This window comes from Mustela lutreola, chromosome 7, assembly GCF_030435805.1.
Source record: "Mustela lutreola isolate mMusLut2 chromosome 7, mMusLut2.pri, whole genome shotgun sequence".
Taxonomy (NCBI): domain Eukaryota; kingdom Metazoa; phylum Chordata; class Mammalia; order Carnivora; family Mustelidae; genus Mustela; species Mustela lutreola.
In genome coordinates this window covers 150,881,264-150,905,638 of record NC_081296.1, presented here as the reverse complement: position 1 = coordinate 150,905,638, position 24,375 = coordinate 150,881,264, and the positions used below count along the sequence as shown (strand labels likewise).

The following is a 24,375-nucleotide window of genomic DNA, read 5'->3' as shown; positions in this document are numbered from 1 at the left end:
CCCGGCCCCGGCGGACCCCGAGAACGCCCCGGCCACTTACGTTCTCAGCGTCTCTCTCATTCACCGTGGGCAGCGGGGTCCGAGTGGACATTGTACTTCACTTCGCTTCTGCACAATGCGACGGTGAAACAAATCAGCGCGGCCTTGGGGGGCCGGCGACCGCGTCCTCGAGGGCCCTGCGGTTCCGGAGCGGCGCCGCGGAAGGCGGCTCCCCTCCCCCACGGCCGTCTAGATCCCGGGCCGGGCCCGGGCCGTCCCTCCGCGGGTCCCGCGGCTCATGCTCCCCCCGGCCCCGGCGGCCGCGCCGAGGAGCCCCGCGGGCGGCGGTGGCGGGGCCGGGCCGGCGGCGGGCTGCGGGTCGGCCCGCCGGCGTCCCCGCGCCTCAGGGCGCCCCGCGGGCCCGGACCCCTTCGCCTCCTCGTCCGCCCTCGCCCGTCGCACCGCGGATTTCAGCGCCGGGGCCTCCACACGGCGCCGCCGGCTGCCCCTGAAGACGAGGACGAGGAGGATGTGGACAAGGTGAAGTGCAAGACAGGCCGCCGCGGGCTGCGGGCGTCGACCATGGAGGGAGCTGCGGAAGCGGCGCCTGCGCCCGGCTGCTCCGCTCCCTCGGGTTCACTTGCCGCCTCAGCCTCCACCCGCCGGCCGCCGCCGCTCCCGGTACCTCAGAGCCTCACGGACCCAAGATGGCCGCCCCTCGGCTTCCTCTGCTGCCTCCGGATGCCGGAAGTGACGGCACCGCCGTCTCCCGGAGCTCAGCCAATCAGAGCGGCCCGTGGAAGCCGCCCGGCTGCTGTTGCTAGGGGCGACTTGGTGCTGTCCCGGGCGGAGGCGGCGGCGCTCTGCGCGCGGACCCGGCGGCCCGGCGCGGTGGGCTGCGGGCGGCGGGCGCCGGGTGCCCGCGAAAGAGTCGGCGTGTGGGCCTGGGCGGGGGTCTGGCTGCGACTGCTGGGGTGGCATGTACAGTGCTGGTGGAACACTGTGGGCCGAGGTTGAGGTCGCGCCCGCGGGACCGTGCTGCACGGAATCGAGCCGCGGCAGCGGTTATAGGGCCGAGGCTGTGGGCATGATTCACGGTGACTCGAGACCCGAGGGTTCAGTCACCCTTCCTGCCTCCATCCCCGGGTAGCCGGGGGCTGGGCGCGGCTCCCTCGAGGAGCTCGCGGCCAGGAGGGAGATGGACCCGGACTCGGCTTACACAGGGGGTTGGAGGAGGAGCGAGGCGAAGCCCCCGGAGCTCCCAGGGACCAATTCCTCAACGGCAGCGTGTGGCTGCTGGAGGGCTGGAAGCACCCTGGGTCCCAGCCCGGGGCCGAGCTCAGCGACGCTGGCGGCCTGGAGCATCGCAGGTGCCGCCGGAGGGCTCCCTCGCTCTGCGGTGCCTGGTGGTCCTGCGCAGACCCCCGCCCGCGGCGGCTGGAAGCCACTGGTTCGGGGTTCGGAGGAAGGAGGCGGGTATTGGCTGAAGTAACACCAACTGTCACTGAGTCTACGTCGCGGATACGTTACATCTGTTCTCTCATTTAAGCCTCGGGTAACCCATATATTTTTTAAAGTAAGCTCTGTGCCAACATGTGGGGCTTGAATTCTCCCAAGAGCAAGAGTCATGCTCTAGGGACCGAGCCAGGCAGCTGGCCCTCAAGGTAACCAGCCTATAAAGGGGCAGACACACTTGTCAACAGATAAGAGTGACTTGACTACCCCAGTTGGTTTGCTGCAGGCTGGGATTTGAACCCATGTCCTAAAGCTTCCCTAACAGATAAGTTCTTGTAGTCGATATGCCTTGTTTTTCTTTCTTTCTTTCCCTTTTATTTTTTCTTTCCCGTCCCGCAGCATGTGAACCGTCTTGCTGTGTCTGGGACATTTCCTGCTCTGTGAGACATACATGTCTTTAAACCCCAGCATCATACCCAGAGAGGGTAGATGCTCCCACCGTAAAAACACATGAGGACTAAGGTGCATCTGGGGCTTCCATCTCACCCTCTCAGGCTAGTGTTCACTGGGCTAAGGGCAACCTTATTTAAAATGTTATTCTCTTGGAGTGCCTGGGTGGCTAAAGTTGGTTAAGCACTTGCCTTTGGTTCAGGACATGATCCCAGAGACCTGGGATCAGGCTCCAAGTCAGGCTCCCTGATCAGCAGGGAATCTGCTTCTCCCTTTCCCTCTCCCCCTGCTCCCATAAAATGTTATTCTCTCTCCCCCTCTTTGGCCAAGGAGGCATGGCTAAATTCTCATTACATAAATGTGTGCTTCATACACTTCATCTGAAATGTGGGTGAGCACAAGATCCTGGTAGCCCTGGTTGGGCATAGCCCAATTTGGGGGATTGGGTCAGGGGAGCTTCCTGGGAAAGAGATGTTTATTTATGCCGAGTCTGAATGTGTGAGTAGAACTAGACAGGGGAGTATGAGTGGAAAGGCTTTCCAAGCAGAAGGGCAGCCCGTATAGGAGCTCAGAGATGAGGAACAATATGGCCGAGTTGGGTAAGTGTCAAGAGAAGGAGGGGCGAGAGGTTAGGTTGGTGGGCTAGGCAGGGGCCAGGCTGGGACACCGTGTGGCACTCAGTTCTTCGTCCTGATGAATGTCAACTAGACCAGCTGTGAAAACACCTGGAGGACACACAAAAGTGTTTCAGCCTTGGGTAATTGCTGAGAGACAGGGTTTAGACAATTCAGAACATTCCACATTGTCCAAAGTAGCTGAGGGATGAGGTTTCCAATTAAACATTTTTCTCATCAAGCCAAACCTTAAATAATGACTCAGGGAATGCCAAAAGATAGCAAGTGAAGCTGACACTAACTCACGATGCTTCTGGCTTTCATCAAGACTGGAATTAAAGAAATATATATATATATTTATATTTCGTGTGTATATATATATATATATATATATATATATATTCCTGCTTTTAAATTTTAAATCAATTAGCCAACATGTATTACATCATTAGTTTTTGATGTTGTGTTCAGTGATTCATCAGTTGCATGTAACACCCAGTGCCCATCACATCACAGGCCCTCCTCACCCTGAGCTTTTCATTTCACTTACGTCAAATGACATCAGGGTACTATAAAGACCTGGAAATGGGAAAATGGGAGGCAAAGTATGCATGTTACATGCAAAAAAAGAAAAGTTGAAGTGTAGAAGGAGGAGAAAAGAAAAAATAAAGCAGTTATGTATGGCTCCGTGGTTTGAAAGGAACGGCAGGGCGCGGTCTGCATCTGGAAGTCACTCTCAGACTTCCTTATTCCTTCCATGTTCCTTATTCTCTATCTTACATTAAGATAGGCTCTATCTTTGTCTCTATAAAGCTGAAGAGACATAAGGAAATCTACCAAGCTGGGTGTGTGCATAGGCAGAGCTGACTCACACCTCAGGAAGGAAGCTCATCCTGAGAGAAGCCGAGGATAATCTAGTCCTACCCTCATTACTGGGGGGCAGGAAAGGAATGGAGCCTCTGAGAGGTAAAGTGGCTTGTCTGCAGCAGCCCAGCTAGTTAGCAGCAGAGCCGGAAAGCTCTCCCCAGCCCCAGACCCGTGTCCTTGCCCCAGACCCAGCTAGTGTGGGCACCAGGAAGAAAGAATCTTCGAGTACCTGCGACAGCCCTGAGATGATCTCCTCCAGACTGGAGAGCAACAGGGAGTAGTCAGGGGGACTGGGAAGCTATTCCAGGCTGAGAAGGGCAGGAAGACTGTCTGAGCTGTGAGATCCTGAGCTGCCCGCCGGACCTCACAGAGGGCAATAATGGCCTTGTGCAGGAAACATAAGCACCCATTTGTGGAAGCCGTGACGGTTTGGGCTGTCTGTTACTCGCAGCCCAGTGCATTTCTAAACCAATTCTGTCACGTGTGGCAGTGAGATCTCCTGAGCCCCAGGCCTGCACTCTCTGCATACATCTAGTTCAGACAGGGCAGGACTGTCCGCCATGCTCACAGCCATGGCCTTCTGCCGGCATGTGGAAGGTGCTGGGGCCAGGAGCAATGCCTTGGTGTGCGTATGTGGAGGGGGTGTGTGTGTGGGCAGGGGTAGAGAGCTGACCCAGAGCTGAGCACTGAGAATGAGCAAAGTCACAGAGAAGAGGCGTGTGATAATCTGGGATACCTGGGGTCTTTGTCGTGCCCAGAGGCAAGGGAAGGGGAGGAGCCAGGCCCCGTATAGGCCCAGTAGGCCATGGATGCTTGGAGGTGCCGGGAAATACGAAGTCCATTTCAGATCCACCCTCCAGGCCGCTGCCCAGCACCCCGGAGGGCAGAGCAGGCGCGCTGCTCCTCTAGTTCACTACTCTGGTCCCCTTCTTCACACCAGTGGGGCTATTATTGCCCTCAGGGAGGGCCTAACAGGAAGCTCATGAATTCGCATGTCTGAGACTGTGTTCCTGTTGTTCTCTGGCCTAGAACAGCTTCCCAGTCCCCCTGAATCCTCCCTGTCATCTCCCCTCTTCCATGGAGCCTTCCCAGACTGGCCTCCAGTGGGCTCTTCCCCACTGCCAGCATCCTTGATTTTTACTGCCTGTGGTCACTATACACTTATTGAGCTCCAGCTGTGTACCTGGCACGGCACCAAGCACTTAGACTACTAACTATCCAACAGCCAGTGATCCAGTGATGGATCCCTTTCATTCTGGGTAAGGGTGGGGTGCGCCTTCTAGCCCCCGCAGCTTAGCTCAGCAGAGTGTCCAGTTAGAAAGTCAGTACAGATCTGACAGGGACCACCCTTCTCTCTTCTAAGTGCTGCGTCCTTTCAGGATGATTGTGGATGGGCTGCTTCTGAGACGGATCACAGACGTTCCAGCCTTCCTAAGCACACTGGTCTGGAAAATTCAGCTTTGACCCATAGTTACCCTTTTATCAGTTCCCATAATGCACTGCAATATTGGGATAGCCTTGTGGGACATGGTGATAGAAAGGGCTGTTGGACTCTGCGCTCAATGGCCTCAAGCGATTGAAATGTTCTATTCTCTGATGTGCTGGAGATTGTCAGTCCAGGTCTAGATTTAGAAGCATACGTATATGACGTTCTGTTGGGTGACCTTCTAGATCCTGACAGTGTGGCTCTCTGTAGAGGGCCCTTTCCCTTGGCCACTCTGCTCTAAGCTGGGAAAGCCCACTGTTTCAAATGCATGCCAAGATCTATGGAGACAACGGCAGTGGGAGAGAAGCACGGGTTCTGGATTGGAACCTTGGATTTGAGCCCTGGCTCATGACCTTGAGTGCTGGGTGACCTTAGGCAAATCACTTCACATCTTTCAAAGCCAGTTTTTTCACCAGTCACATGGGAATAATAGTACCTGTCCCTCACAGTTGCTATGGGGATCCGCAGAGGTAATGCCCAGGGAACAGACAGCACGTATGTGCAGAGTTCACCTTCCCTGGGCAGTCGCACATCTCAGTTCTCCCCAGGATGAACCGTGGAGACGACAGGCTTCTTAGGCCACACATGGCCAAGAGTTAGAGACTCACTCCTTCCAGGTTTCCTCATCCAATCCCACTTACCTCACAGCGTCCCTTGTTACAGGAGGTGACAATGGAGGCAAGCGCTCTTGGTAAGAGGTCTAGCAATACAGGGTGAGCTGTAAAGTGTTCACGTCATTGCCTCAGGAACATGGAGACTGTGGAAGGGCAGATGGCTTGCTCAAGCTCCCAGGGCAGAGACCAGTGCTCTAGGTCCCAGGCCAGTGGCTCAGACACCGTCCTGGCTGCAAAGACAGTCAGGCAATAAAAGAGTGCAGGAGAGCCAGGACGACTGGGTGACGACAAAGACCCAGGACCTCTCCGCAGCCTTGCATCATCTACTCCTTAGGGGCTGACCTACGGAAGTAAGCACACGTCCCAGTACAAATAATAACTTTCCCAGAAACAGTCTCAGCTCTATTTGTGGTTCCTGTGCCATCACGGGAACCAGTGGATTCCCATGAAAAGCCACATTCTCCCCTAGTGACAGCCCTCCCTCCTTTGTCTCCTACCTTCCTTTGTGGCTCCCCGATAGAGTAAGGACCGTGCACCCACTTTGTGTGAAGCAGTGTTTGAAGCCCTGGGGATACAGCTCTGTGTCAAGTGTCACAAGACACACATAAAAAAAATTCATGGGTGATACAATTTAGGGCATGATAACATTTTTTTTTTAAAGATTTTATTTATTTATTTATTTGGCAGCTCAGAGTAGGCAGAGAGGCAGGCAGACAGAGAGAGTGGGGGAAGCAGGCTCCCTGCTGAGCAGAAAGCCCGATGTGGGGCTCGATCCCAGGACCCTGGGATCATGACCTGAGCCGAAGGCAGAGGCTTTAACCCACTGAGCCACCCAGGCGCCCCATGATAACTTATAAAAATTAATGAGGGTACAGTGATAGAGACAAGCTCTTTTAAGATTTTTGTATTTCATTTGGAAGAGACAGAACGAGAGAGAGATGGGGGAGGGGCAGAAAGAGAGAATCTTCAAGCAGACTCCCCACTGAGCATGGAGTCTGATTTGGAACTCACTCCTGAGTCCCTGAGATCACGACCTGAGCTGAAACCAAGTGCGGGACACTTAACCGACAGCGCCACCCAGGCGCCTCAAGATTAAGCGCCTTTGTTTTGATTCAAATCATATATATGTTTTTTGGCAATAGATGCACTTGGTGCATAAGTTACAAGGTATGAAGGGAATCACGGTTTTTAAAAAGCCCTCCTCCACCCTATAACAATCTCTTTTTTCAAAAAACACCAAGAGGGTGACAGTACAGGGCTGCCTGGCTGACTCAGTCAGTGGGGCATGAGAGTTGTGGGTTCAAACCTCGTGTTGGGTATAGACATGACTTAAAAATTAAAAAATAAAGGGGCACCTGGGTGGCTCAGTTGGTTAAGTGTCCAACTCTTCTTTTCAGCTCAGATCATGATCTCAGAGTGGTGAAATCGAGCCCCACATTGGGCTCCACACTGGGCATGGAGCCTGCTTAAAATTCTTTCTCTCCCTCTGCCCTTCCCCCCTTGCCTGTGAGCGCTCGCTTGCTCTCTCTCTCTCCAGGAAAAAAAAAAAAAAAAGAGGGTGATAGCACAAATCTACAACTCAAACTAGGAGGAGGTATAAGTGGTAAACTAGTCATACTATACTACGTAAAGAATGTTTATAATTTAATAAGATAAATAATCTACTAGACATTTGGGCGAGACATTAGAACAGGCCCTTCACAGTGGCAATAAATACTAGAACACACGCTTAAACTCATCTGCTATTGCACATGCAAACCAACAGCAGACTGAGTCACTGTGTAACAGTCACCAGATGGGCACAACCGGCACAGTTTGACACGCCACGCTTTGCTGAGAATGTGGAGCAAAGGAAGCTTTGGGCGCCGCTGCTGGGACGTGAGCCTGGCACCAGAGGCAAGAGCAGAAAATCATGAAACACAGCACGAAGACCACGCAGAGCACCAACGGAGCCAAAAAGTGGTTCTTTGCAAAAACGAATACCATTGGCGCATCTTGGGAAGCAATCTGACATCGGCAAGTAACGTGGAAGCTGGCCATGCCCCACACCGCGGCCGTCCCGGCCACAGCATTTGCCCGGGAGAGGCTCCTGACATGCGCACCGGGGCACGTTACTGCGCGGGAAAACGGTTGCCACATTACTGTTGGGCACATCGCTCCAGTCTCTGGTCACGCTGCCATCTCCTCTTCCTGTGTCTTCCTCCCTTCTGCCTGGCTCATAGAAGGATCCTTGTGATGGCATTTAGAGCCCACTCAGATAATCCAGGATCATCTACCCAGCTCAAGGTCCTTAATTTAACTACACTGGCAGGCAGGATCTTTGCCATATAAGGTAACATCCACAGATTCCAGGGATTAAAACCCGATATTCGGGGGGCCACTGTGCAGCCAACTCTTCCTGGACTAACTAACTTGCCCACAGTCACCAAGTTAAGTGACAAAATGATCAAAAAATGGTGGCTGATATATGCAGGCCATTTATATCGGTTGGTAATAGATTTAATCTTCTCTTGAGGTCCGTGCACTAGGCATAATTAATGGTGACTGGCCACCTTTCTGTTGCTTATTATAGATCCCTTACAGGAAGCTAACAGGGAGTGGCCGTCAAGAAAGGAGATTCAGGGCGCCTGGGTGGCTCAGTTGTTAAACATCTGCCTTCGGCTCAGGTCATGATCCCAGGGTCCTGGGATGGAGCCCCACATTGGGCTCCCCGCTCTGCTTCTCCTTCTCCCACTACTCCTGCTTGTGTTCCCTCTCTTGCTGTGGCTCCCTCTGTCAAATAAGTAAATAAAATCTTTAAACAAAACAAAACACAAAAGAACGGAGATTCAACCCTTCCTGCCCTTCCTGCACTACCCTTTCCACGACCATGATTCCGATCGTTCATCAGATGCCCAGTACACGTCAACCAGGAAAGTGGCTGTCCCGACTGCATTTGGAAAATATTTGTTACCAGTACGTTTGACTCCAGGTCAAAGACAGGGGCAGGACTGAAAGAGCGAAACTTCAAAAGTCTAACCTTTCCTGTTAAATAAATCTCTGACCTCACACGACAGTTTAGGAGCTGGGCATGACGAGGCCACATGGAACCTGTTGGGTTGTCAGAACAAGATTCTGTTCTGGCGGGTGTAACCTCAGACATGAGCTGTCCAGGGCTGGCCTTCTGAGTCAGCCTGAGGCCTACCTACATGCCCTTCCCTGGGGCTGCTGGACTCAAAGCCGCCTTTCACCAAGAGAGGAGGAGACAGGATGACTTGCAGTGCATGATGTGTACAGGCTTGGATGGGTAACTGGGGTGCTTGAATATGAATAAGCAGGAACTGGCCTCTGCAGCCAGGACGCCCGAAGGAGATCCTGATAAGGCATTCGGGTCTAGACCTACAGCAGGCAAGCAAGTACACAGATAATGTATAGGTCAAACGAACCAAGAAGGAAAAAGTAGAATTGAATCATATAACCATTTTACTCATCAAAACTTGTGAGATACAACAAAATGGTATTTAGAGTGAAAATCAAAGAATTTTATGCTCAAATAAGAAAAGAAGATGGGCCAGGGTGCCTGGATGTCTCAGTTGGCTGAGCATGCAACCCTTGATCTCTGGGTCATGAGTTCAAGTCCATGCTGGGTAAAGAGCTTACTTAAAAAATATACCAATGAGCTATGTGTTAATATTACGTAGTCAGAAAAAGAACACATTATACCAAAAGAAAGTAAAAAGGACAAGTGGAAAGCAGAAATTAATGAAATGAAGAATAAAGATAAAATGAGTTCAACAAAGCCAAGAAACAGTTCCTTGAAAAAACTGGTAAAAACACAATCAAACAAAAGCAAAAACAAAACAAAACAAAAGGCAAAACTCTAGCCTGGCTAATTAGAATAAAAGAGAGAAATGAAGAGTAAAGTATTAGAAAATACAAAGTAAGAAATGACTATAGATATTACAGAGGTTAAAAAAAATGTAATCATCAAATTTGTGTTAATAGAAAGCTTATAATTCCCAGAAACTATAACATCATGACTATCCAAGAAGAAATAGAAAATGAAGAACTCCATAACTAGTAAGGAAATTGAAGGGCAAATAACTCCATAGGTGAGTTCTATCAAACTGTATTATTTCAGTTTTATACAAATTCTTTCAGACAAGAAGAAAGGCTGAGAACCCAAGACCTAAGCAAGCAGCTCAAGAAGCTTGAAAAGAAACAGTAAACTAAATCCAAAGAAAGTATAAGAAAGGGAATAATAAAGAGGAGAACTTAATGAAATGGAAAACAAACAGAATCAACAAAACTGCAAGTCTCAGCACTGGTGAAACCGATCACGGCAAGGGAACACAGGAGACAAGGTCAAGAGTGAGAAAGAGACATTACTAGAGATCCTTCAGACATTAAAGTGCCAGTAAGAGAGTATCATGAACAGCTTTGTAACAATACGTTTAAAATCTTATATGATATGGACCAATTTCTAGAATAATATACCTAACCAAATTGGCCTGAGAATAAATAGAAAATCGAGGAGTATCATACCAATGAAATTGAAACTACAATTCAAAACATTCCCCAGAGAAAACTCTAGACCCTGATGATTTCACAGAAATCAAGCAGTGTAATTCACCCAAATGGCAAAATAAAGGAGAAAATAATCATATAAACACACTAACACCTGCAAAAAAACAATTGATTCAATATTCCTAGCCACCTAGGAATAGACTGAAACTTCCTTGATCCGTTAAAACATCTAAACAAATCTGCACCAAACATTGTCATTCCTAATGTTTCAATGTTTCCAGCTTTCTCTTTGCCATCAGGAAAATACAAGGACACCCACTTTCGCTTATTTAAATCAAGATTGTCCTGGAGCTCCTGGTAAGTGCAGGAAGAAAAAAGAAATAAAAGATAAAGGATTGGGAAGGGATACACAAAACTGTCATTATTTGCGATGGTATGCACATAGAAAATCTAAAATATGGGTGCCAGGGTGGCTCAGTCGTTAAGTGTCTGCCTTCAGTTCAGGTCGTGATCCCAGGGTCCTGGGAATCCACGCCAGCATAGGCATTAGGCTCCCTGTTCAGCGGGAAGCCTGCTTCTCCCTCTCCCACTCCCCCTGCTGTGTTCCCTCTCTTGCTGTGTCTCTCTCTGTGAAATAAATAAATAAAATCTTTAAAAAAGAGAAAATCTAAAATAAATACATGGATAATTATTAGAATTAATAAGTGACTTTAGTAAGTTTGCTGGGCATAAGATCAGAGTGTGAAAAGGAATTGTATTTCTGTAAAGTAGACACAGGAGCTAGAGAATGAATCTTTGTAAAGACATATATAGGATGTGCAAGACAGCTACATAGAAAACTAAAGGAAATTATAAGAAACGAAAGAATAAATAAAAGGTGAGATATATCATGTTTATATATCAGAAGACTCATTATTATAATGTATTAATTCTTCTATAAAACTGATGGGTACTTCCAATGCAATCGCAAAAAAACATGCATGAAGGGGTGTGTGCATATATGTTACAGATATGTAGCTTGACAAACTGATTCTAAATTTCTATAAAATGCAAAGGACCAAGAATATCCAAAATCGTTTGAAAGCAGAGGAACAAATAAGAGAATGGCTTCATTGGGTATCAAGGCTTATTATAAAGTATGGTAATTAAGACACTGTGTTATTAGTGTATGAATACAAAGATAATCCCATGGCTTCTCAAGCAGCAGACCAACATGTATGTAGATACCTGATTTTTTTTTGTTTGTTTGTTTTTAATTTATTTGACAGACAGAGATCACAAGTAGGCAGAGAGAGAGAGAGGAGGAAGCAAGCTCCCCGCTGAGCAGAGAGCCCGATGTGGGCCTCGATCCCAGGACCCTGGGATCATGATCTGAGCTGAAGGCAGAGGCTTTAACCCACTGAGCCACCCAGGCGCTCCCCCTTTGCTGGTTTTTAATTGGGGTATTTCTCTTTTTATTATTGAGTTGTCAAAGTTCTTGCTATAGCAGCGACATCAGGGAAGATGGAATAGGAAGAGTCAGGAATCCCTCTCCCCACCTAGATAACAACTGTACAGAATCATCTGATGTAACTATTTTGGAGCTCTTACGTCTATCAGCTTTTTACTTTCTAGGGGAGGGCTTGGATGGTGAACCCCGATTACTTTTGGGTGATTTGATCTCTTAGCATGGTAATGGCTACCCATCCCCCTGTCCCCTCCACCCAATAGCAGGGAGCCATGCCCATGTTCCTATAATGCTTTGTTGGAGCCCTGGTGGGCAATAGGACATTGTTCTCCAAATATCAGGGACCCGTGTCCTGACTGTGGATTGCTGCTTGTGACCACAGGTGTGCAGACACAGAGCTGGCTCTCAGGACCGAGTCCCCACCAGCTGAAGCAACATCTAGGGAATCTAAAGCCACAGTGCCTGTTTCTTTAGCTGTTTTTATTTGTTTGGTTTTTGGTTTTGCTTTCCTTTTTCCCTTTTGGGAACCAGATAATTCAGGATTTGGACATTCAAAAGCAAACACATGTGCAGGGGAATTTGGAAACGTCACTGTACATTTCCAGGAAAAGAGTCTCAGAAAAGACCTGAGAAGACCTTAAGTTTACACCTCAGACTGATCCTCAACACAAAAATACCCTACAATAACCATTTTATGAAAAAAGGGGTGCCAGGATGGCTCAGTCAGTTGAGCATTCAACTCTTGATTTTGGCCAGGGTCATGATCTCAAGGTTGTGAGATCAAGCCCTGTGTCAGTTTCTATAATGAGTAAGGGGCCTGCTTGGGATTCTCTCTTTCCCTTTGTTCTCCACACCATCCCCCAACTCTCTCTCTAAAAAAAAAAAAAAAAAAAAAAAAAAAAAAAAAAAAAGACTTGATAAAAAAAGAAAACTCTGGGGAAGGGAAATAAGCTGATTTCTAGAGTTACCACATTGTAAAATTCAGATCCTCAGTTTTCAGTGAAAACCGCCAGAAATCACAACATATACAAAAATCAGGAAAGTCTAGCCCACTCAAAAACAGAAACCTCACCTAAGGAAGAGATGGTGGATTTGCGAGAAAAACTTGGAAACAACTGTCTTGAGAATCATAGGAGAAGGGAGGGAAAAATCAAACAAGACAAAACCAGAGAGGGAGACAAATCATGAGAGATTCTTAATCTCAGGAAACAAACTGAGGGTTCCTGGAGGGGAGGTGGCTGGGGTGGCTGGATGAGGGACATTGTGGGGTGTATGTGTTATGTGAGAAAAAATAAAAATAAAATAAAATAAAATACCTATCTTTTTAGGGTGTTGAAAATGTTCTCATATTAGTTTGTGGGGATGGTTGCACAGCTCTGTGAACACACTGAAACCACCAAATTGTACAATTTACAGGGGTGGGTTTTATTGTATGTGAAATATATCTCAATAAACTTGTAAAAGACAAAGAGAAAAAAAGAAACAACTGTCTTAAAAATATTCAAAGAGCTAAAGGCTTACATAGAGTCAAGAAAATGATATATGAACAAAATGGAAATATCAGTGAAGAGATGGGAAGCATGAAAATAAATAAAAAGGAATTTTAAATCTGAAAAGTATAATAATTAAAAAGAAGAATTCACGAGAGGAATTCAAGAGTAAATTTGAGCGGGCAGAAGAAAAAATGAGCAAACTTGAAGATAAGACAATGGAAATTATTGAGTCTAAAACACAGAATGGAAAAGATTAAAGAAACGTGAGAGAACCTAAGGGACCAACATATGCACTGTGGGGGTCTCAGAAGGACAAGTAAGAGAGGAAGGGACGAAGAGATTAATTGAAGAAATCATGACTGACAGCTTCTCAACTTTGATGACAGACATGAATGGAGCCACTCAAAAGACTCACTACGACACATAATAAAATTATCAAATCACAAAGACAAAGAGAATCTTGAAAGCAACAAGAAAGGAGCAAGTCATCTCCGACAGGGGATTCCCAGTAAGATTATCAGCAAATTTATCAGAAACCTTGAAGGCCAGAAGACAACGGGTTGAAATATTTAAATTGCTGAAGGAAAACAAAACACAAAAAGACAAACAAAAAACAAGCAACTGTCAAGCAAGAATCCTGTATTTGGGAGAAGTGTCCTCCAAAAATAGAGAAATTAAGGTATTCCTTGATAAACCAAAACTAAGAAAGTTCATTACCATGAGGCCAGTTCTACAAGAAATGGTGAAAGGACTTCTTCAGGCTGAAATGAAAGGACTCTAGGCAATAACTTGACAGTCTCGAAGAAATAAAGATTTCCAGTAAGAGTAAAGACATGGGCAATTGTAAAAGCTAGTATTATTGGAATTTTTGTTTGTAATCCCACTTTTAATTCTCTATGATTTGAAAGACTAGGGGCACCTGGGTGGCTCAGTCCATTAAGCATCTTCCTTTGGCTCAGGTCATGATCCCGGGGTCCTGGGATTAAGCCCCACAACAGGCTCCCTGCTCAGCGGGGAGTCTGCTTCTCCTTCTGCCCCTCCTCCTGCTTGTGTTCTCTTTCTATCAAATCAATAAATAAAACCTTTTTAAAAAGACTAACGAATAAAAAAGTTATTAGCCTATGTTACTGGACACACAATGCATAAAGACAGCAATAAATTAAAGAGGTGGTAATGACGCTGGACAGAAGCAGAGTCAGATAGACCAGAAGTCAAGGTGATATAAATTTGAATATATTAGAGTTATATTAGAGTTATATCCTATAACTCTGGGATATAATCCTAAACAACTCTATTTGCTTTGGGTAATATTGCCTTTACCATTCTAACAGGTGTGAGGCAATATCATTGTGGTTTTGATTTGCATCCCCCTGATGATTAATAATGTTGAGTATCTTTTTTTTCTAAAGATGTTATTTATTCATTTGAGAGAGAGTGCGTGCAAGTGGGACTGGTGGGGAGGAGCAGAGGACGAAGGAGAAGCAGACTCCCCACTGAGGAGGGAGCCCAACTCTGGGCTCTATCCCAGGACCCCAGGATCATGACTTGAGCCAAAAGCAGACACCCAACTGACTGAGCTACCCAGGTGCCCATTAATGTACCCATTAGTCATCCATATGTCTGCTTTACAGACAGTGTCTAGTTAATTTTTATAGGATTATTTGTGGGTTATTTTTGCTACTAAACTGTATGAGTTCTTTATATATTTTGGATATTAGTCCTTTATAAGATATATGTTTTCCAAATATCTTCTCCCATTCAATAGGCTGCCTTTTCACTTTGTTGATGGTTCCTTTGCTGTGAGGAAGCTTTTAGCTTGATGAAGTCCCACTTGTTTATTTTCACTTCTATTGATTTTGCTTTTGGTGTAAAATTCAAGATTCAAAACTGATTCAAAGAATCATCACCAAGATCCATGTGAAAGAGGTACCTTTTCTTCCAGGAGTTTTCTGGTTTCAGGTCTTATGTTCAAGTTTAATCCATTTTGAGTTTTAACTCTTTTGTATGTTGTGAAACCGTAGTCCAGTGTCGTTCTTCTGCATTGTGGCTGTCCAATTTCCCCAACAGCGTTTGTTGAAGAGACTGTCTCTTCCCCGTTGTGTATTATTGGCTCTTTGTTGTAAATTGATTGACCATATTGGTGTGGGTTTACTTCTGGGCTCTCTATCCTGTTTTGTCGATCTATGCGTCTGTTTTTATGCTAATACTATACTCTTTTAATTACTATAGCTTTTTTCTATACTTAAAGGAAAGGGATAAATTTTATTTATTTATTTTTCAGCATGATAAGTGAACTCTTTAATCCCCACCCCCTATTCTCCCTCATGCTCCACCTACCTCCCCTCTGGAAACCATCAGTTTGTTCTCTATATTTAAAAGAGTCTGTTTCTGGGTGCCTGGGTGGCTCAGTCAGTTAAGCGTCTGCCTTCTGGTTAGGTCATGATCCCAGGGTCCTGGGACCAAGCCCTGCACTGGGCTCCCTGCTCAGCAGGAAGCCTGCTTCTCCCTCTCCTACTCCCCCTGCTTGTGTTCCCTCTCTCACTGTGTGTCTCTGTCAAATAAAAAATAAAATCTTAAAAAAAAGGAAACAGACTTTTTTTTTAATTTTTAAAGATTTTACTTATTTGTTTGACAGAGAACATAAGCAAGGGGAGTGGCAGAAAGAGGGAGAGGGAGAAGCAGACTCCCTACTGAGCAGGGACCCTGATATAGGACTCAATTCCAGGCCCCCAGGATGATGACCTGAGCTGAAGGCAGACACTTAACTGACTGAGCCACCCAGGCGCCCCCAAAGAGTCGGTTTCTTGCTTTCTCTCTCACTCTTTTTTTCTTTAGTTTGTTGTTCTGTTTCTTAAATTCCACGTATGAGTGAGGTCATATAGTATTTGTCTTTCTCTGATTTATTTCACATATGCTCTAAAGCAAAAAGGTTGAGAAGTAATTCTGATTATTTTGCTTAGCATTATACTCTCTAGCTCTATGCATGGTGTTGCAAATGGCAAGATTGCATTCTTTTTTGTGGCTGAATAATATTCCATTGTTTATACACACATCTTCTTTATCCATCATCTATCAATGGGCATTTTGGCTATTTCCACAGTTTGGGTATTATAAATAATGCTGCAATAAATATAGGGGGGATGTATCCCTTTGAATTAGTATTTTTGTATTTTTTGGGTAAATACCCAGTAGTGCGATTTCTGGATTGTAGGGTAGATCCATTTTTAACTTTTAAAAAATATTTTATTTGGGGCACCTGGGTGGCTCAGTGGATTAAGCCTCTGCCTTCAGCTCTGGTCATGGTCTTGGCGTCCTGGAATCGAAGCCCTGAATCAGGCTCCCTGCTGAGCTCCCCACCCCCTGCTGTTCTGCCTACTTGCAATCTCTCTCTCTCTGTCAAATAAATATATAAAATCTTAAGAAAAAAGATTTTATTTGACACAGAAAGAGAGAGCACAAGCTATGGGGCAGGGCAGAGAGGGAGAGGGGGAGAGAGAAGCAGACTCCCTCCTAAGCAGGGACACCCCCCCTTACCCCTGCCAACACAGGGCTCGATCCCAGGACCCTGAGATCATGACCTGATAGTTAACTAACTAACCCACTTAGGTGCCCATATTTTTAGCTTTTGAGGAGCCTTCATACTGTTTTCCAGAGTGGATGCATCAGTTTGCACTCCCACCAACAGCACAGGAGGGCTCCCCTTTCTCCGCATCCTCTCCAACGCTTGTTTTGTTGTTGATTTTAGCCCTCTGACAGGTGTGAGGTGATACCTCATTGCAGTTTTGATTTGCATTTCCCTGATGCTGAGTGATGTTGAGCATCTTCTCGTGTATCTGTTGGACATCTGTATGTTTTCTTTGGAGAAATGTCTATTCGTGTCTTCTGCCCATTTTAAAAATTTTTTAAATTTATTTATTTGAGAGAGAGAGAGCAGGAGCGGGGGGGGGGGGTGTGGGGAGCAGAGGGAGAGGGAGAAGCAGGCTCCCTGCCCAGCAGGGGGCTTCACGTGTGGCTCAATCCCAAGACCCTGAGATCATGACCTGAGCTGAAGGCAGACACTTAAGTGACTGAGCCACCTCCGTGGCCCTCTTCTGCCTATTTTTGATTGGATTATTTGTTTGTTGGATGTTGAGTTTATCAGTTCTTTAGACGTTTTGGATACTAATTCTTTATTGGATACGTCATACGCAACTATCTTCTCCCAGTCATTAAGTTGCCTTTTAGTTCTGTTGATTGCTTTTTGCACTGTGCAGAAACTTTTTATTTTGATGTGGTCCCAATAGTTTATTTTTGCTTTTATTTCCCTTACCTCGGGAGACATATCTAGCCGACATCAGATAAATTACTGCCTGTGCTCTCTTCAAGGATTTTTATTATTTCAAGCCTCACATTTAGGTATTCATTTAAAAAAGGATTTATTTATTTATTAGAGAGAGAGAGAGAGACAGAGAGAGAAGAGTTGGGGGGGCAAAGGGGCAGGAGGAGAGAATCCACAAGCAGACTCCATGCCTAGTGTGGAGACCGATACTGGCATGATCACAGGACCCTGAGATCACGACCTGAGCTGAACCCAGAGTCTGACACTTAATTGAGTCACTCAGGCGCCCCACATTTAGGTTTCTAATGCATTTTGAGTTAATTTGTGTGTAATAGTGAAATTGTTCCAGTTACATTCTTTAAAAAAATTTTTAAATTTATTTATTTGAGAGAGAGAGAGAGTGCACACTCACTTGCAAGTGGGGATAGGGGCAGAGGGAGAGAAATCCTTAAGCAGATTTCCGGCTGAGCATGAAGCCCAGCACTGGGCTCAATCCCAGAACCCCAAGATCATGACTCAAGCCAAAATCAAGAGTGATTCCTCAGTCAACTGAGCTACCCAGGCACCCCACATATTTTTGCATGGAGCTGTCCAGTTTTCCCAACATCATTTGTTGAAAATACTGTCTTTTTTTTTTTTTTAAAGATTTTATTTATTTATTTATTTTAAAAAATATTTATTTACTTGACAGAGAGAGAGAGATCACAAGTAGGCAGAGAGGCAGTCAGAGAGAGGGGGAAGCAGGCTTCCTGCTGAGCTGAGAGCCCGATGCGGGGCTCGATCCCAGCACCCTGAGACCATGCCCCGAGCCGAAGGCAGAGTCAACCCACTGAGCCACCCAGGAGCCCCAAAACTGTCTTTTTCTCATTGTATATTCATTTCTTCTCTGTCGAAGGTTAATTGACCATAGGTTTTCTATTTTATCCCATTGATCTATGTGGCTATTTTCATGCCAGTACCATACTGTTTTAATTATTACCACTTCGTAATACAAATAACTTGAGGTCTGGAATTGTGATACTTCCAATTTTCTTTTTCTTTCTCAAGATTGCTCTGGCTAAAAAAAAAAAAAAAGATTGCTCTGGCTATTCAAGGTGTTTGTGGTTCTGCACAAATTTTAGGATTGTTTGTTCTAGTTCTGTGAAAAATGTTGTTGGTATTTTGACAGGGAGTGCATTAAATCTGTAGATTGCTTTGGGTACTATAGATATTTTAACAGTATTTTCTTCCAACCCATGAAGATGGAATGTCTTTCCATTTCTTTAAAAAAAAAAAAAGATTTTATTTATTTGATAGAGAGACAGCGAGAGAGGGAACACAAGCAGGGGGAGTGGGAGAGGGAGAAGCAGGTTTCCCGCTGAGCAGGGGGCCCAATGCGGGGCTCGATCCCAGGACCCTGGGATTATGACCTGAGCCGAAGGCAGACACTTAACAACTGAGCCACCCAGGCACCCTGTCTTTCCATTTCTTAGCATCATCTTGAATTTCTTTCTTCAGTGTTTCACGGTTTTCAGAGTACAAGACTTTCACCTCTTTGGTTAGGTTTATTCCTAGATATTTTATTCCTTTCAGAGCAATTATTAGGATCGCTTTCCTTCATTATTAGGATTGTTTCCTTAATTGCACTTTCTGCTGCTGTTCCATTATTAGTGTATAGGGATGTAACAGATTTTTGTACATTGACTTTGTATCCTGCAAATTTACTAAATTAATTTGTCAGTTCTAATGTTTTTTTGGTGTAGTCTTCAGGGTTTTCTATATATAATATCATGTCCCTTGCAATAGTGAGAGTGTTACTTCTTCCTTAACAATTTGGATGCCTTTTATTTCTTTTTTTTTTTTTTTTTTTTTTTTTTTTTTTTTTTAAGATTTTATTTATTTATTTGACAGAGATCACAAGTAGGCAGAGAGGCAGGCAGAGAGAGAGAGAGAGAGGAGGAAGCAGGCTCCCCGCAGAGCAAAGAGCCCGACATGGGGCTCGATCCCAGAACCCTGGGATCATGACCCGAGCCGAAAGCAGAGGCTTTAACCCACTGAGCCACCCAGGTGCCCCGATGCCTTTTATTTCTTTACGTTGTCTAATTGCTGTGGCTAGGACCTGCAGTACGTTGTTGAATAAAAGTGGTGAGACTGCGGCGCCTGGGTGGCTCAGTGGGTTAAAGCCTCTGCTTTCGGCTCAGGTCATGATCCCAGAGTCCTGGGATCGAGCCCCACATCGGACTCTCCGCTCAGCAGGGAGCCTGCTTCCTCCTCTCTCTCTGCCTGCCTCTCTGTCTACTTGTGATCTCTGTCTGTCAAATAAATAAATAAAATCTTAAAAAAAAAAAAAAAAGTGGTGAGACTAGGCATCATTGTCTTGTTCCAGACCTTAGAGGAAAAGGTCTAAGTATAATATCATCATTGATGTATAATTGATGTATGATATCATACACTGAAAATGATATTATCTGTAGGTTTTTCATATAAGGCCTTTATTATATTGAGGTATGTTTCTTCTAGACCTATTTTGCAGAGGGTTTCTATCATGAAGTTTGTTTTGTTTTGTTTTGTTTTTAGAGAGAGAGAGTACACATGTGCAAGCAGCAAGGAGGGGGGAGCGAGGGACAGAGGGAGAGGACGAGATGAATCTTAAACAGGCTCCATGCTTGGTGCAGAGCTGATGCAGGGCTCCATCTCCTGACCCCGAATCAGACGCTTGATCGACTGAGCCACCCAGGTGTCTAACTTTGGATTTTTCTTTTCTTTTTTAAAGATTTTATTTGTTTATTTGACATAGAGAGAGAGAGAGAGATCACAAGTAGGCAGAAAGGCAGGTGGGGGTGGGGTGGGGAGCAGGCTCCCTGTTGAGCAGAGAACCCAATGCGGGGCTCGATCCCAGGACCCTGAGATCATGACCTGAACCAAAGGCAGAGGCTTAACCCTCTGAGCCACCCAGGTGCCCCTGGATTTTTCTTTATGTGTAGGTGATCCATGACTTGGTTTTTGAACACTTCTTAGGTCTGACCTCCAGGCCTTTGAGTTCTAAGTCTGCCATGCCTCAGACTGGGTAGGGCTCAATCACCTCACTTTCAATCTGTAGGTATCTTTCTGTTTGAAATGAGTCTCTTGTAGGCAGCATACAGATTACTATTATTATTATTATTTTAAGATTTTATTTATTTATTTGACAGACAGAGATCACAAGTAGGCAGAGAGGCAGGCAGAGAGAGAGGAGGAAGCAGGCCCCCACCGAGCAGAGAGCCCTATTCGGGGTCGATCCCAGGACCCTGAGATCATGACCTGAGCCGAAGGCAGAGGCTTTAACCCACTGAGCCACCCAGGCGCCCCAGATAATTATTATTTTTTTTTAAAAGATTTTATTTATTTATTTGACAGAGAGAAATCACAAGTAGATGGAGAGGCAGGCAGAGAGAGAGAGAGGGAAGCAGGCTCCCTGCTGAGCAGAGAGCCCGATGCGGGACTCGATCCCAGGACCCTGAGATCATGACCCGAGCTGAAGGCAGCAGCTTAACCCACTGAGCCACCCAGGCGCCCAGTTATTTTTTGAACTCACTTTGTCATCCTATGTCTTTTGATTGGAACATTTAGTCCATTTACATTCAAAGTAATTATTGATCGATACATATATTTATTGCCTTTTTGTTACTTGTTTTGTGGCTATTCTTGCAGTTTTTTTCTTTCTTCCCTTGCCCTCTTCTCTCACAGTGAGTTGACTTCTTAGTGATATATTTGATTCCTTTCTCTTCATTCTTTACACCAGTTTTCAATTTGTGGTTACCATTAGGTTTGTCTATAACACCTTCCGTGTATAACAGTCTAAGTTGATGGTTAAGCTTGAATCCATTCTTTACTCCTACTCTGCTCCCCACCATGTTTTACATATATGCTGTTATATTTTACATCTTTCTATTTTATGAATCTCTTGACTAATGTTTACAGAAATACTTATTTTTACTGCTTTTGTGTTTTTTACTTTTCATACTCTCATTTATGGTCATTCCTCTCCACCCAGAGTCCCCTTTAAAATTTTTGGTAGGGCTGGTTTGGCGATGATGAAGCTCCTTTAGTTTTTATTTGTCTAAGAAACTCTCTCTCTTCTTTCTATTCTGAATGATAGCCTTTCCAGGAAGAGTATTCTTGGCTATAGATTTTTCCCTTTCAGCTCTTTGAATATATCACAGCACTTTCTTCTGGCCTGCAAAGTTTCTACTGAGAAACCCTCTGATAGCCTTATGGTGTTTCCCTTGTATGTAACTGTCTTCCTCCCCTACCCCGTCCCCCATCCCCCACCCCTGCTGCTTTAAAATATCACTACTTTTTGCCATTTTAATCATTATGTATCTTGGCATGGACTTCCTTGTGTTGGATTTGGGGTGGGGGCAGAATCTCTGCTTTCTTTCCCAGATTAGGGGGGTTTTCAGCTATTATTTCTTCAAATACATTTTTGCCCCCTTCTCTCTCTCTTCTTCTGAGATCCCTATAATACAAATACTGTGCTTGATGGAGTCACTGAGTTCCCTAAGACTATTCTCAATATGTGTAATTTTCTTTCCTTTCCTTTGCTCAGCTTGGTTTCTTTCCATTAATTGGTCTTATAGGTTGTTAATTCATTCCTCTACTTCATCTAGCCTGCTCTTTATTCCAACAAATATATTTTTAATCTCCTTTATTGTGTTATTATCTCTGATTGGTTCTTTTTAAAAATCTATGTTAAGGATCTCATGGATGTCCTCCACTATTTTCTTAAGTCCAGTATCTTTATGATCATTACTTTAAATTCTCTATCAAGGGTACCTGAGTGGCTCAGTCAGTTGTGTCTGACTTTTGGTTTCAGCTTAGGTCATATTCTCAGGGTCATGAGATCAAACCCCATGTCAGTCTCCACACTCAGCTCAGAGTCTGCTTGGAATTCTCTTTCTCTCTCCCTCTGCCCTCCTCCTCATTCATACTTTCTGTCTAAAAACAAATAAAATGTTAAAAAGATAAATTCTCTATCAAGTATATTACTTATATCCATTTCATTTAGGTCTCTTGCTGTGGTTTGGTCTTGTACTTTCATTTAGAACGTATTTCTCTGTCTCCTCATTTTGTCTAATTCTGTGTGTCTGTTTCGGTGTTAGGAAAATCAGCTACTTCCCTTGCTCTTAAAACCTTTTATTTTAGAGAGAGAGTGTGTGCCTGCGAGTGGGGGTAGGGCAGAGGGAGGGAGAGAGGGAGAGAAGCAGACTACCTGCTGAGTGGTAAGCCTGATGTGGGGCTCAACCCCAGGACCCTAAGATCATGATCTGATTTGAAATCAAGAATTCATCGCTTAACAGACTGAGCCATCCAGGTGCCCCAAATTCTCTGGCTATCAACATAATAGCCTTATGAAGAAAAGGTCCTATAGTGCCTTGTATTACAGTGTCCCCTGTTCCCCAGGGCCTAGCTCTTCAAGGAATGTCTTCCATGTGAATTGTGGATGCTCTGCTCTTCAATCTTGGCCTCTTTTTCCTTCAGTCCAATTGTCTGCAAAGGCTCTCTGCCTATTGTGGACAGTGTCTGGTCCCTAGCAGGAGGGGGTGTGTTTTAGCAAGGTACATAGTGGTCTGCTTGCAAAATGAATCCACTCTTGCGAACTCCATAGCTGAAGACTGCAAAATGCACAGGTCAGATGTGGTGTTGACAGTGTTTGTGCCAGTCTTCCGGGAGAGGGGACCCACAGTTCTGGGACTAAGGGGAGTGTGACTGGGAAGGGTGGACCAAGTTCGGTAATGTGCGTTGATGCAGCACTGGTTCCTGCAAGTGGTTTCTGCTTATGCTCGGGGGTGGGGGAGGGAAGTGGCGCCTGCCCGCTCCTTGTGTCTGAAGGGGTCTCCCATGCTCCCTGCCTCTCCGGGACACACTCTGTGTCAAGCAAATCACTATCCCTTCTGTCTGCCCCTTTCAAACTGCTGTCTACACTATCTGCAAAGGCGGTTGTTATGCTGTTTCTCTAAGGGACTCCACTTCCTAACACCCTCTGCGCTCTCCCAGAGCCAAGTCAGCCAATTTTTAAAATTTCAGGGTTTAGGTCCTATTGGTTATAAGAACTCACAAAATTCCGTCCCTCGGGGCACCTGGGTGGCTCAGTGGGTTAAGCCTCTGCCTTCAGCTCAGGTCATGATCCCAAAGTCTCTGCTCGGCAGGGAGCCTGCTTCCCCCCCCCCCCCCTACTTGTGATCTCGCTCTGTCAAATAACTAAAATCTTTAAAAAAAAAAATTCCGTCCCTCTCACTTTCAAAGGCAAATGTTATGAGGATTCATCCTTCCCATTCCTGGGTTCTCTCGTGGGGAAGCCCATTTTTTGCCTTTCTCTGCCATCAGCTCCCTCTCCGCCACAGATAGCTACGGCTTATTTGCTCCCAGCCTATCTTTGCTATTCCCACCTTCCTCGATGTGTCCTCTCCTCTGCTTTAGTTGTGGAGTTTGTTCTGCCGGTCTTCAGGTCATTTTCTGGGTTATTTATGCTGATGTGAGTGTTACAACTCTATCTGTGGAAAGAGGCAAACTTAGGGCCACCCTACTCCGCCATCTCATTACTGTAGCTTTGTAATATAGTTTGAAATCAGGGAGTGTGGTGGATCCGGCTTTGCTCTTTCTCAAGATTGCTTTGGCTATTTGAGGTCTTTTGTGGTTCCATACAAATTTTAAGATTGTACTGTGAAAAATGGCACTGAAATTTTGATAGAGATCGCATCAGTCTGTATATTTCTTTGGGTGGTATGGACATTATAATAATATTAATTCTACCACTCTGTAAGCACAGGGTATCTTTCCATTTATTTGTATCTTCTTAATTTCTTTTGTAAATATCTTACAGTTTTTAATATACAGTTCTTTGGGGCGCCTGGGTTTCTCAGTCTCTTCAGCCTTTGCCTTTGGCTCAGGTCATGATCTCAGGGTCCTGGGATCTGGCCCCATGTCAGGCTCCCTGCTCAGTAGGAGTCTGCTTCTTCTTCTCCCTCTGTGGTTGCTCTCTCTCAAGTAAATAAACGAAACATTTTAAAAAATAATATACAGCTTTTTCATTTCTTTGGTTAAACTTGTTCCTAGGTAGTTTCTTCTTCTTCTCCCTTTTTTTTTTTTTTTTAAGACTTTATTTATTTGGGGGAGAGAGAGAGAGCA

At 45.3% G+C, this 24,375-nt stretch overlaps 1 protein-coding gene across 7 annotated transcripts in view; it reads right to left on the bottom strand.

Moving 5' to 3' along the window:
- Nucleotides 1-714, bottom strand: part of MARK3 (microtubule affinity regulating kinase 3) — a 119,696-nt gene extending 118,982 nt beyond the window's left edge. For 5 of the 7 annotated variants that reach the window (XM_059183224.1, XM_059183228.1, XM_059183225.1 and 2 more), the window contains exon 1: nucleotides 41-713. In XM_059183224.1, the coding sequence (XP_059039207.1) occupies nucleotides 41-91 (51 nt within the window). In that variant the 5' untranslated portion in view covers nucleotides 92-713. Of the gene's footprint in view, nucleotides 1-40 lie in introns of all 7 variants that reach the window. The other 2 variants (XM_059183232.1, XM_059183230.1) reach the window with 2 other exon arrangements.
- Between the last annotated feature and the right edge of the window lie 23,661 nt (nucleotides 715-24,375).